The 17,212-nt window shown below is 38.6% G+C and overlaps 1 protein-coding gene across 6 annotated transcripts in view; it reads right to left on the bottom strand.

Annotated features, from left to right (window-relative positions):
* The window catches only part of LOC111504347 (calcium/calmodulin-dependent protein kinase kinase 1), a 233,010-nt gene that overhangs the window by 25,461 nt on the left and 190,337 nt on the right, over positions 1–17,212 (bottom strand). For all 6 annotated transcript variants that reach the window (XM_023158880.2, XM_023158879.2, XM_023158878.2 and 3 more), the window contains one exon: positions 2,186–2,516. In XM_023158880.2, coding sequence (XP_023014648.2) covers positions 2,186–2,516 — 331 coding nt within the window. The remainder of the gene's footprint in view (positions 1–2,185; positions 2,517–17,212) is intronic.

The raw sequence follows: 17,212 nt of genomic DNA, 5'->3' as shown, positions 1-17,212 counted from the left end.
TCTGGGCATGATCTACACACTTTTGCAAAGACTTCATTTCGAAGTCAATTTTTTTCTTCGGAAGCTTTACACTTTTTTGTTTGAAGATGGACGAATAGAAAGCCAAAACGCTTTCCCATACAAGATCTGAGACTGCAAAATAGTTCAATTTTTCGTTTTTAATACTCGTTGTGCGATTGTTTCATAAACTTTATTTCCTAAACTACATTGATACCAAATACCACAGACAATAGTTTTCATCGTGTCAGATGAGATTTGATTGGATATGCAGTGTGTAAAAACCAAATGAAATAAATTCATTTTTTCGTTTACGGTACGTATTTTTTCAAAATCCCGAAACACGTCAAATGTAAATTATAACTTGACATACTTCAACGGAAAAATACTACCCACACCTTCAACCTCCGTCGAATGACAAATGCAATCCCCAATTTTCCAAATGGGAAGTATAGGCTTTTGAAAGATCTCTTCATTCACTATTCAAAAATGAAATGTTATCGATTTTAAGTTTATTGCAACAATCAAGATGAAATAAATTAAAATCATGTGGTTACCGAAATTTAATAAAATACACCCAAAACTTATTTCACGTCGAGGTATTGATAATAAAAAAGTAAGCAAAAATCATAGAAATGTTTTTCTTACATGGTATCCTTCGAAACATTGTAAATAATGTCTGTGGCAAAGTTACTTCAAAACGCCTTGCCAACGTGTTTTGTATGTTACAATATCAGTTGTCAGTATTTTAATTTAAGTTTAAAATTCGTTAACTTCAAGTCTGACACATGGTTAGATTAATGGAAATGCCATAAATAATAGTTTTATGTGGTTACGAAGATAAAACCCGAACACAACAGGAAGTAGCTCGCCTATTTCATGAGAAATTTCCTAATTTACTTCCCATATCTTAAGGAACAATAAGCAAAATAGACAAGCAGTTTCGTGAGCTTGATCATGTGGGGCACATAAAAAAAGCAGCTGCGGAATGAGTGATGAAGTTAAATTAGATGTAATGCTTGAGTTTGAGTAAAAACCCACATACATCCAGTAGGCAGGCATCCACTAAATTCAACGTTAGCCATACATCAATAGTAAACATACTAGAAGAAATAAAATGCATCCTTAGAAAATGATACCTACTCAGAATCTCATAGAAGGCGATTTTGATAGAAGAACTTATTTTTGTGAGAAAATCATGGGCATGTTGATAACATTATGATCCAATTAGAAGACGCAAAATTGCCGCTACTGGTCAACGGAAAATCATCACTGGATGAGAGAAAAACACATACACTACTCTCATAAGACTAATGTTTGGGCAGAGATTGTAGGAAACCACATCACTGGTCCCATTTTCATTGAGGGCAACTTGAATGGGGATAATTATTTGGCACTACTTCAAAATGATGTCATTCCAAGTTGAGCAAATTTATATCCTGATCCAGGAAACCCTCAAGTTCCAGTGAATACGTTATGGTTTCAGCAAGTTGGAGCACCACCTCATTACCAAGTTAATATCCGGCAATACCTCGATACAACATTTCCCAATCGGTGGATAGGGAGGCGTGGATCGATTGAATAGCTAGCGCCATTACCTGATCTTTCATCATTAGATTTCTTTCGAGGGAGATATGTGAAGAGCAATGTGTACAAAACTAAACCTTCAGATTTGAATGACTAAAAAAACGAATAACGCTCGCGATTAGGTCGGCCACGCCTGATATGTTAAATAATGTCCGAAATAATGTTAACATTTATAGTTCTTTTTCGTATTCTACATTTCATTACGTTTTGCATTACATTTCAGCTTTTGAGTATATTTTATCGAATGCAATGAACTTTAAAACAATAACATTTTTGAATAGGTAATGAAGAGACCTTTCAAACGATATTTGTTTATGATTATTTCTACCCGTTTAGTTTTCAATTAAGATATTTTCCTCAGACCTACATATAATAGATTGTATCTGACATATTGAAAATGTACACTTTCTTCAGTAATATGCATTTTTTTCAGTGTTAGTTTTGTCAAATTTTTTAACAGTTGTAATTATATTATATCAGATTAAGGTCGAATAATGTTATGTCTATTAAGGTACTCTTATGCTTCAGTATAGTTGATGCAATGTAAATATAAACTTTTTCAGTCAAAGACAATTGGATACATCAACTTCAGAACACTCACGATATTCAATCCCCAAAACTACGTCCCTGAAGTACGTCCATGCTTTTTCCTCATCCAGTGGCGTATCCGTCGGTACTTCCAATACTTGTCCGCCCTCCAGCAGTTCGAAAACAAGGTAAAGATGATCCTCTACCGGGTCGTCCAATACCTCTACTAATTTCACAACGTTCGGATGGTCCAGTTTCTTGAGGATTGCGATCTCACGGTACACTTTTTGCAAAGGATGGTTAACGGGGGAGGAACCGGAACGGCTGTCTTTACGGGCGGGGGGCAGGCGGCTGAACATTCCAGATTTCTTGAGCAGCTTCTTCTTGGAGAGAATTTTCATTGCCTGGAAGCGAAAAAAGTTATAGAAATAAGTACGGTATTGGTAAATGTTTAAATATTGCATAGCCTGCAGAACCATAAACGTATAATAGAAAACGGATTGAAGCAAATATAACTCCCTGGGAACCACCAGCCTCGATTGGTATAGGTCACCAGTGAAAGAAGATGAGACATACATACTGAAATATATCTAATGAAGAGAATAAAAGATCAAGTAGTACTCAGAATTTTGCTACATGACATTGTTAGTCAAATTTTGTTGAGACCAAGAAAATACAGGATGTTCTATTTGAAATAACAAAGGTATCTTTGTCCGAAATTATAAAAAAAATAACAATGATTTTTCAAAGTTCTGTATGATACTGAGAAACGGGTTCTATCGAAATAAATTGTCAAAACTCCTTTTACGCTTGGTCAGAATTCGAAGGGATATTTTCTATACATTTCGATGTTATTTAGTTTCCAATTGTACCTAGCATATCCATAAAAAAAATCGACCTATTGAAAAGCATAACGAAATACAGAGTGTTCCATTAAAAAAACACAACTTCGATACGTCACACTTTTTTGACCCACTCTTTAGATTCTAAAATGATTTCCTTTTGCAGCCTTGATCAATAGACATATAATGAATTGGGGAAATTCCCGAAAAAAATTTATGGTTTGGTTTACAGAGACCGTGTCGCATGGGGTTCCCCATCCAATATTTTTTTGTAACAGCCCACAGTAATCCGTCAACAAAAAAATTTACCGTAATTTTTCCCTCAGTTATATTTTTGTTAATCAAAAGTTTCTTCAAGTAGAACATTTACATAAAAATCTTCATGATTTTAAAAGTTGATGCCTGGATTTTTTCTCTATTTTGGAGTTATTCTTTGAAGGCATAGGAAGATTCATGATGTGTAATTTTATTGAAATAAAAAGATGTCAAAAAAAACTGAATGGATAATTGAAAAATTATTTTTTTCAAGTATCTTGAATGTTTTGTCTCAAAACTTGACAAAACTTATTGTTTGAAAAATTGTTATGAAGAAATGAATTGATCATGAAATAATTAAGACCTTTTCTGAAACTCTAAAAATTCATACAATGAGTTTTAGAAATGATCATCCACTAGAATGTTCTCCATTGAATGAAAACGTATTTGTGAAATGGCAACTGTGAACTTAAACTACACCGACCAACTCGGAATCGATTTTTTTGTATTTCCCGCATTTGTCGTACCTCAGATCTATTTGACCCCACATTTCCCATTCATTCCGTAATTAATCGCATATTTCTGAGGTAATTCCACGGTGTTTTTAATTAATTGCTGCACCCGAGTGACGGATTTATCGGGGAGGCCATGCATCGATAAATAATCCGGAATGAATCGCATCGGTGGTCCCGTTTCGCGCTAACCGCCATAAATCCGAAATTAGATCGGAATTGATGGTCCGAGTGGTACCCTGAGACCTCGTTAAAAGACGAAATAAACTGCGGTTTTCCAGAACGATGTTAAGGATCAAGGGATTGGAAGAGTGTCCTTTTAATCTGTGTGGATGGAGAAAAAACTCATCATTGTGTTCGTATCTGAGAGCAAACTTTGTGCGTGATCTAGACATCTTTGTGAAGAATTTGTAATGATTTATTTAAATATTTTCCTCTTTTCTTCAATAATGGAGAGGTATAAAGTCAAAAGGTTTTTTCCGAAAAACTAATCAAATGAATAGTAGGTATTCCTTCGACTGGGATTGAATCAACCAACTGCGTGGAAGTTTCTTTAGGAGCTATCATTGTGATAAGAGGCAGATATGGCTTTTTTGACGACATAAAGTACTAATTTTTTGCAAGAATTAAATTCGAAAATGTGCTGATGAGAAGCTGAAGACGAGTAAAAATTCCAATTCATCAAGCCGGTATTCAAAAGAAAGTTGTAGTTCCCTTCATATCAGAAACTGTATGTTTGATTAAAAAAACATATGACAAGTGGCTGAAAATCTACCTGCATTTTTTGAATTGGAAAAATTTAATATCTACCTGGGATTTTTCTTACTAAATCGTTTTCTTAACCTCCTCAAAACACATACAAAATCCGACATTATACAAGAAAAAGAAAAAGTTGCATTCATCGTATAACTTGTTCTTGTAGTAAGTTGAAGTGGTGAAACCTCAAGGCCATCAAAAGGGCGCGAGAATGGACATCGAGTTCATATCAGAAATATTTTTACAGATCATGCAAACACTGAATTACACGACGAAAGAAAAATACTTTTTAAACGTATATTTTTTTTATGAACACTGAATTATACAAAAACACTTTACTCTATTCAGGTTGTATTCCAAACATTCGCTATGAAATTGAATCAGATATCATTCACAGGATTGCTACACAATATAGTCAAAGAAAAAGAAAAAATTCCACTTACATGGAATACTGTCATCTTCACTGGTGGATATCCGATGTTTTGGCATAAGACACTCGCCTTATTACCTCTTCAGCACCAAATCTGGATAGCATTATAAGAAAAAAATCCCTCAATTCTTTTATAAAATTTATGTCACGAATGAGTTCAATCTACTCATGTCATCGTTTAAATCCCAGCCGTAGGAATCTGAATTGGGCGCGTCTCCCGGTGGCGGATAAAGGTACGGCCAGGAGACTGTAGGCCACGTCCAGGAAGCCAATGTTTCGCTGCGATAATTTCGAAGTTTTTTTTTCCACAAAAACGACTATTTCTGGTGGATGATCAGCCATTCACCAGTAGTTACATCTCTCCTATTAGTGAGTGCGTTGGTTGTAGTGCGCAAGGACCCTCCAGACTTCTGGTGAGTGCGTTCAAACTATCACTTTCACAGAGTTCTTCATCACCTACCCTTGGGATATCAACGGGTGTAAGTTTTCCGACAGCAGTATGGAGGAACTGCTTGACAACCTGATGGCCCGGGACAGGGGTGAAGTAATTACCTTCATGGGTTTATTGCTTGATCGCCTGGGCCTGAGTCCATCAGAGCTGTCCCCGAGGCGGCAGTTCGGGAGCCCTCTGACCCTCCACCAGGAGCCAAGGAGCTTCTCGAGCGTCCGTCACGGAATGTATCCTCCAGATATACTTCCGTCGGCACCACCCTCTCTGCTCAGTCTGAGACAAACAAAGACGGCAATACGATCAAGCCTCAAGAACCGGCCAACAAAAAGCGTCCTCGTCCAGAAGAGTTTCCTCCTCTATCATCTAAACCAGTCGCTTCAGTAAACAAAAATACCAGCAACAAGTTAAAAAAAGTGGCTAAAAAGATGTCAAAGCTCCGGGACGAAACCAAGAACAACACTTCAGAGTAAGAACTCTCAACAACAGAGTCTTCCGTGAAAGGTGATCATGAAATGTTGGTTGACGACAATAGGTCTAAAAATCGATTTTGACTATACAGGGTGGCCCAAAACAGCCACCCCAAAATCTAATCAGGTTAAAAACACCAACGATCAGGGAAGTAGCTCCCCTCTTCCTCCACGTCCTGAGGTGCTCCAAAGCACCAGAAAAACATGCGTTCTCCCAATTGTCGTTCGCCAGAAGGACAAGTGGGTTAAATTCACAAAGCTGGCTGCCTTCCATAAAGTAAACGTTACCAAGGCAGTAAACATGGCTGACGACATCAAGGTTCAGCCTTTTTCGGCCGAGGACTACAGGAGTATGTCCAAATTATTGGTGAGGGAAAAAATCCCCCACCACACGTATACCTTACCTGAAGGCAGGCCGTCTCCAGAACAGTCCCGGAACATCTAGAGACTGCTGACATCGAGGACGCCTTGGTTGAAAAAGGTTTCCAACCATCATCCGTCACCAGGATGATGCGAGGAAATCAACCGCTCCCCCTGGTTTTGGTTCAAGTAAACTAAAATCAGAAGCATATTTATGACGTCCGGGATCTCCTTAACGTTAAAGTTAAGGTTGAGCCCCAACACTAAAAGACACTGGTAGGACAATGTCACCGATGTCATCGGTTCGGGCATGGCCAACGGAACTGCCTAGCTATTCCCATTTGCGTCAAATGCGCCGGCAGACACCTTTCAAGTGAGTGCAAGAAGCCACGAGCAGATACGCCCAAGTGCAATAGTTGCAAGGGTTGTGCATACTGCAAACTACCGCCATTGTCCTGTGTTCCCCAGGGTTCGCCGGAGCATCTGGCACACGTACGGGAATGAGCTACGCAGGAGCGGCCAAGAGTCGTAACACCTCCGCCAGGCCGACCTAGGCGCCCAGAAGTCCCCGCCTGTCGAAAGTTAGTGACATCTGTTCCGCTCTGGACCAGACGAAGGAACTCTTCATTCAGTTCCCCATACTCGAAAAAATGTTTACGGTGAACACCAACGTGTTAACTGGAACTTGTTAATGGCTAGACAACCAACATTGCCTAGTTCTCTTAAGGTTGCATTTTGGAATGCCAACAGTATTTCAAACAAGAAATTATATTTTGAGAATTTTGCAATACAACAAAACATCGATGTTGCACTGGTGCAGAAAACCCACCTGCACAATGAACCTTTTGGTATTCCAAACTACCATTTTTACTACAGAGAACGCGTTAGAGAAGAAGTTGGCATTTTTGTCAAACGTCAAACGTTACCTTCCTTATGTTCGATTCGGCATTGACTCGGGTCAGTTACATGGCACGGAAGAAGTATGGCGTTGAGCTCCATCTGAGAGAAGTCGTCATACACTAATATCAGTTTACAACCCTCCGAGGAATCGTCTACTCCCAGAATTACTGGATGAACTGCTGATGTCGACAAATACCCCCACAATTGCTGCTGGTGACTTCAACGCCAAGCACAATCTGTGGAGCAGACTCACCATTGCGGACGGCCGAGCGCCCCATACGCATGCTGACAAGCATGAGTATCGAGTGATTGATCCAGATGAGCCCACGTTCTACCGTGGGGATTTGAGTCCTGACTTGCTTGATATCGCACTGCTCAGGAACGTCTCCATGTCCTGCGAAGTGTACACTTTGTGGGAACTTGACTCAGATCATAATTCAGTCATCCTGATGCTGGGTGATGATCCCCCTCCCCAGGATTATCGCCTGAGATTATCCACGGATTGGAAAGCCTTCAAGGCTCATCTAGTGGAGACAGACCGTGATGCGCTTCAAACTCGCAACGGTCTCGACGCGGCAGTGGCAGATTTCGAATTGTCTGTGAACAACGCTTTCCGCACAGCCACAACCAGGACAGAGTGTCCTCTGCGGAGCTACAATGAGTTTCCTCCCAGGATAAAGAACCTTATCCGGGAGAGAAATCGACTCAGACGAGTTTATCAGCGGACTCTATACCGTGGAGACAAGGCTGCGGCTAGCAGGATGGCCAACCAGGTTGAACAGTCCGTCACTGACTATAGAAACGAGAGGTGGAGCGAGTGTTTGGAATCGCTCGAACATGGAAATGACGAGCTCTGGCGAGTCATCCGCAGTCTCGAGAAGAGGAAAACCGCTCCCTCCCCTCTTCACGGACAGCGCGGCATCTGCTACTCCCCCGCCTAGAAGGCGTTGGCCTTTGCAGACACAATGGAAAGTCAGTTTCGAATTAACGTTGATCCGGATGATGATATTGACCGTGATATCCGGCTGGAACTCTTAGTTCGGCGCATCCTTAGGGAAGATGATGACGACGTGATCCGTCCAGCTTTGGAGGAAGAACTGAGGGGGTGAATTAGGGCCTCCAAACCAAGAAGACTCCGGGAATTGATTAAACAGGTTGTTGAAGCAGCTCCCGGAGAACTTCATCAGAAGCATGCCGTAGTTGTCATGATTCAGAAACAGGGCCAGAACCCGCTGTTTCCCCAGAATCATCGTCCGATTAGTCTGCTTTGCTCAACGACGAAGTTGGCTGAACGTGTTGTGCTGCAAAGGCTAACAGATAGAGTTGAAGATCGAAATGTTCTGCCTGACGAACAATTCGGCTTCAGAAGGGCACACTCCACCGAGCTGCAGGCCCTGAGACTGGTCGAAAATTCCATCTCAGAGCTGAACAACAGGAAGACAGGCCATCTCGTCCTCCTGGATATTTCGAAAGCCTTCGACCGAGTCTGGAACGAAGGCCTGCTACACAAAATGCTCGATTTCGATCTGCTTCAGGGTCTGGTCCAGTGGATTAGGTCCATTCTCAAAGGCAGAACATTTCAGGTCCGAGTTGAAGGAACCCTGTCTGCCGTCAGAAAAATCGAAGCTGGAGTGCCACAGGGAGCTGTGCTGTCTCCACTACTGTACAGCCTTTACATGAGCGACCTTCTCAGGTTCGATCACGGGAAGGTTTCCCTTCACGCCAATGATACGGCTCTCCTCGCTTCTTCCATGGGTCGGGCGTTGGCGATCGTCTACATGCAACGTGCATTGGACGACCTCGAATGCTGGTACCTTGACTGTAAAATTCGAGTGAATCCAGAAAAAACTCAGGCGATAGACTTGGGGAGACGTAAAGTTTCTCCAGATACAAGGGTCACGATTTCAAGCAGGGAGACCGGCAAACGCGAGTCAAGTACCTAGGTCTTTGGATAGACCGCCGACTCACCTGAGCAAATCACATTGATTATATGAAGAGTAAAGTGCAGATGAGGATAGCTAAACTTTATCCTCTGATCAATAGAAATTCAAAACTCAATCTTAAAAACAAGATTTTACTATACAACACGATGTTCAAGCCTGTTATCATGTATGCTTCAGGTGCTTGGGGACAAACCGCCCCGACAAATCTCTCCATTTTGGAAAGGTTGCAAAACAAACTTCTTAGGAAGCTGGTGAATGCTCCATGGTTCGTACGGAATGAAGCCATTCGCAGAGATTTGAAGCTGTTAACTATACGGCAGTCCATTCAGTCGAGGAATCAGAGAGTTTTCGAGTCAGCGGAAACTCATGATAACCCATTAGTTAGGGAAGCTGTAGATTACACGTCGCTCGGTTGAATGAAGGTCCCACGACGTCTGTTAAAATGAACAGTTTGTACATCAAATACCCCAGTAAGGAAAGGGTACACAAGGCCAGAGCGGCATAGAGGTCAATGATCTTTATGTCGCCACCAAAACACCTTACGTTATGAAACATTCGTCCTCTTGACGAATCTCAGTTGAAAGGGTAAGGGAAAAAATTTCCAACCTCATTGAAATGAAGATGACCAAGGCCTCACGGACGGGGTCGACGGACTCCTGGTCAGTGGCAGAAATAAGTAGGGTGAGGGGAACTAAAACTCCCCAAAGCCTTTGCAAAACATGCCACCGTGGACCAGCCTACCCAAGCTAAGGTGTAAGGAATCTTGCCGACAGCTGAATGGTCGTAGGGTGATATGCGGTTACGAACAATCCCCTTGGGGAACTGGGCGAAACCTCATTGTAATCAGCCTACCTCTGGTAATGCGGGGCTCTGCCAGAGGTGACCAACTCTTCCCTTGCTCCTCGTGGGAACACACATATATGAAACAAACAAAACAGACACAAAAATAACCAATCCCGAGGCTGGACAGAAGTGCTCACTTCAAGGGGGTGGCTGGGGATAAACGGAAATCTCCACCCCAATCTACCGCTTGGAATGAGGCTGGACATAACAGATCACCTCATGATGTAATACAAAGGCCAAGGTGTAAGTGCATTCGCGGCGCCAAGGCCAAAAGGAGAAAGAAAGCGAAGGAGGCAGGAGTGGCAGCAATTATAAGTGCACACTCCTCCTCCCCCACTCCACCTCCAACAGCACCTCCAACCACGGTGGGAACCGTGGAGGTGCACAACATCAACGACAGTAATTTCGCTGCACCTTCTAAAACCTTCGCGGAGGCCACCGTGAGACAACTTAAGGTTGTTAAAGAGAGTGTGTGTTTGATTTTGGCTTTCTACTTCTTCATCTTCATACAGAAAAATGTGGAAATCTTTCAAAAAATTAACTCTATACGATCATCAAAAGAACTTCCAGACACAAACTGGAAGGGAAGCCACCTCGATGAAGATGATCTTTCCCAAAAATATATCACTTTCAATTTGATTGAAACATGTTTTGAAACTCGACGGTAACCATCGAGTTCAATAACTACATGCTAAGAGGTCTGGACTCAAAATATCAGCTCACATTCTCAATTCTGGGAGGAAGTATATTTGAAACAGCTGTTTGGAAGTGGATCGTAATTGGTTGTCCAAAATATATGTAAAGTACCATGGAATCACCATAGAGTAATAACAGAGAACACCTCATATTACACAAAATATTATATTTATAATATTTTCTGATATCTGTCAGAAAGGATTTGAAAGAAAACGATTCAGCAAAAGAATACTGCGATATATATTTAATTTTTTTTTTCAATTCTGGAGAAGGTAGAATTTCAGCCTTCAAAACGTTTGAGACATGTATCAATGAAATCCTTTTCTGGTCAGAATTTATAAAAAAAGACAAATTACTTGTTAACGGAATATTTTTCTTTGAGAAAAATAATTATAATTCACGCAGTAACCCGTCAGGGTGAACTAGAGTTTGCCCTTTCTAGACCTGTATAAAGTTTCCCATTGCCACTTCTTCTGATTGTGGAAGATGGAAATACTCAAAAAAAAATTAAAACAATGTTTATATTTTGGAATAAAATTCACTTCGTTATATCTGATATATCAAAATCGTTGAATACCCAAATTTAAATTATGTTGGCATTTTTTCTTCTGGAAAATCACCTGTGAAAAAAACTTTCAATAAAGTGTACAATTAATTTCCTTAATAACACACCAAACCGTTCATATAATCCAGAGAACTTATGATTATGTCATAGGTGCTCTAATAAATTGGATTCTTTGTTCGATATAGCTTTCCATCCAATATTTGTATTAGGTTAAAATTTCCCAAGGGTTCTCTAATAACGAACACTCATTGAGTGGTCCTTGTAACACTAGCCATCAGGTCATCCCTTGAAACACTTGCCGCTCTGGCGTGTCAGTTCGAATTGGACTCTGCCAGAACAAAAAATTAGTCGATAAAAAGAGACTGGATCCCAAATTTGCCTCAGCCCAACATATGATATGAAAAAATGCGAGTGTGCTTTAGACCACACGACTGAAGTGAAACTTCTTCAGCTCATTTATATGTATGTATATTATTTCACAGTGACAAATATGAATTTTTCCAATTAACTTGATTTTTTCAAATGAAAAGGAGGTGGCTTGCCGGCTTTTTGTGAAAGATCATTTTCTTAAGAATAATTTGATGCCACACATTTTCACTTTATTTTCTCTATTTTTCTAAATGATTGCAAGAAAGTGGCAAATTAGTCCATTCAGGTTATGAATTCTCAAAATGACCTTCGGCAAAGTTCAACTTTATCAATTGTTCCGGGCATCACATTGATTAGCTGTTCCTCAGTGATGTTCTGGAATGCCACCCTTACTTTATGTTCTAGTTCTTCACGAGTAGCTGATGTTGTACTGTAAACCTGATTTTTAATTATTCCCCAGAGAAAAAAATATAGCGGTGTAAGATCTGGTGATTTAGAACATGAAAAAGAAAAAATACATTTATGTAAAAATATGACAACTCAAGAATGTACCTCGCAGGCCACTGACTAGGTCCATAAGTGCCAAAATCAAATATTGACAAGTGAAGTATTGTTAGATTTAGAATGTCATTCTCGATGGAACTATAATACACAACCCCCAAATTTTGTGTTTCTTTCTCCAATGATAAAAAAGTTAAAGGAGTGAGCCACCTTAGAGAATCACCCAGTATATATATTTCTGAATAGATTTTTTTTTTATTCATTATTATCATTATGGGATATATCAGTAATTACTGTGGTTAACTGTGAGGCCGAGACAATAGGCTTATGGTATAAAAAATAAGATACATATTGAAATGAAAATTAGAAAAATATCTAGAGAAAACTGCATCAATTGTTGTTCCATGACTTGTGGTGGGCTTATTTCGGTAATTATTCATTTGTAGTTCTAAATTATCTTATAGAAAGTTTACCAAAAGTTGTCTATCTTCCGACGCAAAATCGACATTGAATTCTCCTGATTAAATTAGTGGCAACGTATGATAGTTTTCTCTTAATTCTTCAGAGCCTATTCTACCGTAAATAAGTGCTCGCACCTCTCTCTCTCTCTCTCTCCTGCCCCTACAGTAATATACAAAACGTACCTTTCTATCTTTACCAACTTATACCTACCTCTCAACTTCCATTCGCCTAGACCGATCACACTTTTCGTAACGCTCTCGTCACGCATTCCCCAGCTTGCTCCCGAAGTCAAGTGCGCGTAAAGGAGTTCAACTTAAAAAAAACGAATGAATAAAAATATGTTTCTTTGGATATATGTAACAAGTTGGAAATGTGACCTTATTTTTTCACTGAAAAATTTAATTTTTATCAGAGTTCGTCCTCAGGATTGTCAGAAACTACAGAGTAGGAGACTTATTAGTAAATTGTTTTTTAAAAAATTATAAATGATGAAATGAATGCAGAACATTTCACTTCTGCGATTTGAAGATAAAATATCTGAAATTATTCGCTCTTTTTCACAGAAATTCATATTTATATCGTATTTATCCAGAAAGATGTAATAATAATTCAGCATATGTCTGTAATATTTGTTCTTCTGCCATACCAATCATATAATTGTTATATATAGTGTTATAAATAGTAAAGATTGTTCTCCAAATTGATTATTTAATGGAACATATTCCTATCGTGTCTAACAAAACTGGAATCAATCAATGCATTTTTTCAAATTTTTGTTGTACAAATCGTCGACCAAAAAAGTCTCGACTACTGTAGACGAGTAAGGTTTTTCATACCAGATCCAGATTTTCTCTCAAAACATATCACTTCTAGAACATATCTCCTATTTAATCAAATTCCATCAAAATTTACACTTCTACAGTTCCCGTTCATTTAATCATCAATTTAGACTCGGTTAGACTCACAGAAAATTATGTTTTATGTATCATTGATGACTTGTTCATTTTGTGATGATCCATGATCACTTAAATGAATTGAATTAAAACACTTTTGTATAATTTCCACTAGTTAATTTATTCATACGACCGGTTTCGGGTTCAACCCCATTATCAAGTATAAAACTGAAATATTAAATTTGAAAACTTGGTTATATTGGGAGTTTTTAGGTACGATAGAAGGTCAGTTTAATGAACCAGGGTGATAACTATAAAATTCAACACTGAAGATTATGGGAGTGTTAAACTTATAAATTCAAGAGTGGAGACCTACATAAATTGCTTGTTTAGAGGTACATATTTCAGGTTTTTCAATTGATTTGTTAATTTCCATGGCTTCCAAAAATTCATTTTTTCCAGGTACCAATTTCTCTAATATCAGGTAAAACTCATAAAACACTTATAGGTAATTATACCCAAACTGCAGGCAACACAATATATGTAAGTATAGTAGCACTACTCAGGTAAACTATCAGAAAATATTCAAAATTACTTCTCTAAATACAAAATAACAACAGCTTTCATAAGTAATAATAATTTAGGCAGAACTATGTTCAATGCAAAACCCAAACGAGATAGAATGAAAAAATCAGCTATGTATAGAATAAAGTGTGGCGAATGCTCTGCAGTATATACAGGCCAAACCGGTGGAAATTTTGATTTTGCATGAACGTCTGTTTGGACAATAAATCTACAATGTACGAACATCTTCAAGGATCGAAACACAAGATAAGTGAAGATAACCCCAAAATCTTACAGATATGTAATAAAGGGAAAAAATTTAATTTGTTGAAAGCCATGGAAATTAAGAAATCAATTAAAAACAAGTAATATATACCCCTAAACGAGCAACTCGATTTATGTAGGTCTCCACTCTTGAATTTATTAGTTTAAAATCCCCTATAACCTTCAGTTTTGAATTTAACTACCTGCCCTTATATCTTACCTGAAAACTCCCGATACAATGGAGTTTTCAAATTTCACATTTCACTTTCATACTCGATAATGGGGTTAAACCGAAACCGGTCCTATAAATAAATTAACTAGTGAAAATTAGACAAAAATGTTTTCATTCATTTCATTTAACAGATTTTCGTATAAAACCGAATAAACCAATCCATCTCCATCAACACTTACATTTGACGACTCTAGAGTAAATTTTCATGTCGAAGTCATCAGTCTAACTAACAAGCCCCTTTGGTGAATTTACATTATTTATCACATCAAAGTGGTCAGGTGCCCGAAATGCGGCAGGGCAATTCATCTCCCAACTCATTTTCTACTTTGAGATCCGGTACAACGGAGGTTTCAGGGTTTTTCTTCTTTCGCTCTGACGATTTCTAAGGCGTTGAATTTTAACGAGAACGAGCGTTATCAGTGAGTACGTTTTTACAGGAACAACGAAGAAAATAAAATTATAACGACGGGTGTACTGAGCTCTCTCTCTCTCTCTCTCTCTCTAATACGAACAAGTAGTTTACGGTTACTTCAGGTTGGAAACCATAATTCAATATAAGAAAGAGAATTTGAAATGATTAATTGATATATCTGTTTTGAAAATTCGTTCAAAAATGAACTCCATACCACCAAGAAAGTTTCAATCGTGTATATCTCCTATTTTAGCAGAACTACCTGAGTGTTGAATATTACTGGAGTTTTTCCCAACACCAAATCATTATTTTTAACACCTCCAGTGATCACTTGGTGATCACTAGAGTGGTCACTTGGTGATAGAAACACGTGTGGAGGTGTTGAAAATAACAATTTGGTGTTGGGGAAAAAACTCCAGTAATATTCGTTACTACACCAAAGGTTCTAAATAGTGCATCATAAGTACCTGAGTGTTATCAACTTCAGATCAGCCGCCCTGAAATTATTAAAATTTATTGGCTCACTTCGAAGAGCCAGATAAAATGTCGAATTCTTTTTCCACCAGATACTCTGGCAAAATACTCTTATCGAAAATATTTTGGTGAAAACCCTGAAACCCTGGATGAACTAACCTATCCCTAATTCATCACCGAAGAAACATCAACACAAAAATAAAGAAAATTATCAAAATCAGCACCTTTTTTAGAATCTCTCAACCAGCTCTCTGCGAAGCGTACGTCACGAGTACGAGTATTCAATCGCCTACTCAGAAAATCTAAACAACTCTACAAATGTACAAATGAATTCGCTCTAACCTGAAGCGCATCGCTTCTTAGAAAAAATCATGGGAACCTATATTCCTCCAATTACGAAACTGAAGAGATCTTATCAGAAAAATTTCCAAGTAACCGAGAATGACTAGATGCCATAGCTATCAGCTAGTCGGCTGGCATGAGCTTCTCTGAAAACCAACCTCCATATCCTGAAAGACAGAAGGCAGCACACATCATACTTTTTAACAGCGTAGACTTTAAGCAGATCTCATTTTCACTTCCACGTTGATAATTGATTAGCCGGCCATGGATTGGAAATTACGAAAAAAAATTCTAAGAACAAAGATAACACTTTTTATGCAACCAGATGTTTCATACATTCAATGACTTCGATCAAAAAGTCGCTAGTATTATATCTGTTAATACTTATTCAAGTAACACTATAATCCTACTTGAATACATTATGGATTTTCATCAAGTACCGGCCAATTCAAGACATCTATCAATGTTTTCGAGAACAGAATCGATGATGTCTTGTTTTGAAGTTTCGAATTTTTCTGTACTAAATCGCCAGTACTATATCTATCAATACTTGTTCAAGTAACACTTGAATCTTACTTGAATACATTATGGATTTTCATTGAGTATCGGTCAATTCATGACATCTAACAATACTTTAGATTACATAATTGATGATGTCTTGTTTTGAATCTTACTATAATATTATCGTTAGTGCTATATCTATCAATACTTATTGAAGTACCACTTGAATCTAACTTGAATACATTATGGGTTTTCATTAAGTACCGGCCTATTCATGACATCTATCAATGCTTTTGAGAACATAATTGTTTTGAATCCTTCTGTTTTGTTTTTAGAGTATTGTTCACCACTACTTGTATTTTGCTAGACTTTCACGAGTATATTCATCTTTTCGCCAGTGTCCATAATAATAATCGGTACTTCATTAGGCTTTCATAGGACCCTATCATCAGCCTTTGGCTAGTTAGATAAATTGTCATCAGCTAGCAAATCATTTTTCCTCATACAGTCTTCAATTCTTTCTGCAGCGCTGGGCAGGTCGTCGACCTTATTTGAGCAGTTTTTTTTATTTATTTCATGTCCTGGAAGTTTCTGGTATACCTTCCATGATATTGATATTGATGTGGAATGCACATTCTTGTAGTGAGAGAACCAGCTTAATGTTTCGTCTGCAGTTCTGACGAAACTAGTCGACACGGACCACAAAACATGTATTCCATGATTCTCAAATATCGGTTGACGATACAGGTTCCCTCTACTTTGGAGATCAGGAGGCCGTTGATTTGCGTGGGTTTCCCCAACAAACATTTCAGAGGTCGAAAAGTAATAATTGGGAGTGTTTTCCGGGTTGATCGATATTTGACTCAAATTTGCAATTCTAATAGCCGTTGTGTGTTGAGATTTCTGTATACGGTTTATGAATATCCACGTGTTCACTCAGTTATTGGTTTCGTGTGGTTCGAAAAGTTCTAGTTTAGTGGTTTGAATAGAAACTTGATGAATGTGGAAACTAGATTTTTTCATTCGTTATGATGTGCAGAGAGGAAAGTGTCTAATAAAGTTTTCA

This window comes from Leptinotarsa decemlineata, unplaced genomic scaffold, assembly GCF_025532065.1.
Source record: "Leptinotarsa decemlineata unplaced genomic scaffold, Ldec_3_MD MMD2_tig00000133_RagTag_RagTag, whole genome shotgun sequence".
NCBI lineage: Eukaryota > Metazoa > Arthropoda > Insecta > Coleoptera > Chrysomelidae > Leptinotarsa > Leptinotarsa decemlineata.
This window is presented reverse-complemented; position numbering and strand designations above follow the sequence as displayed.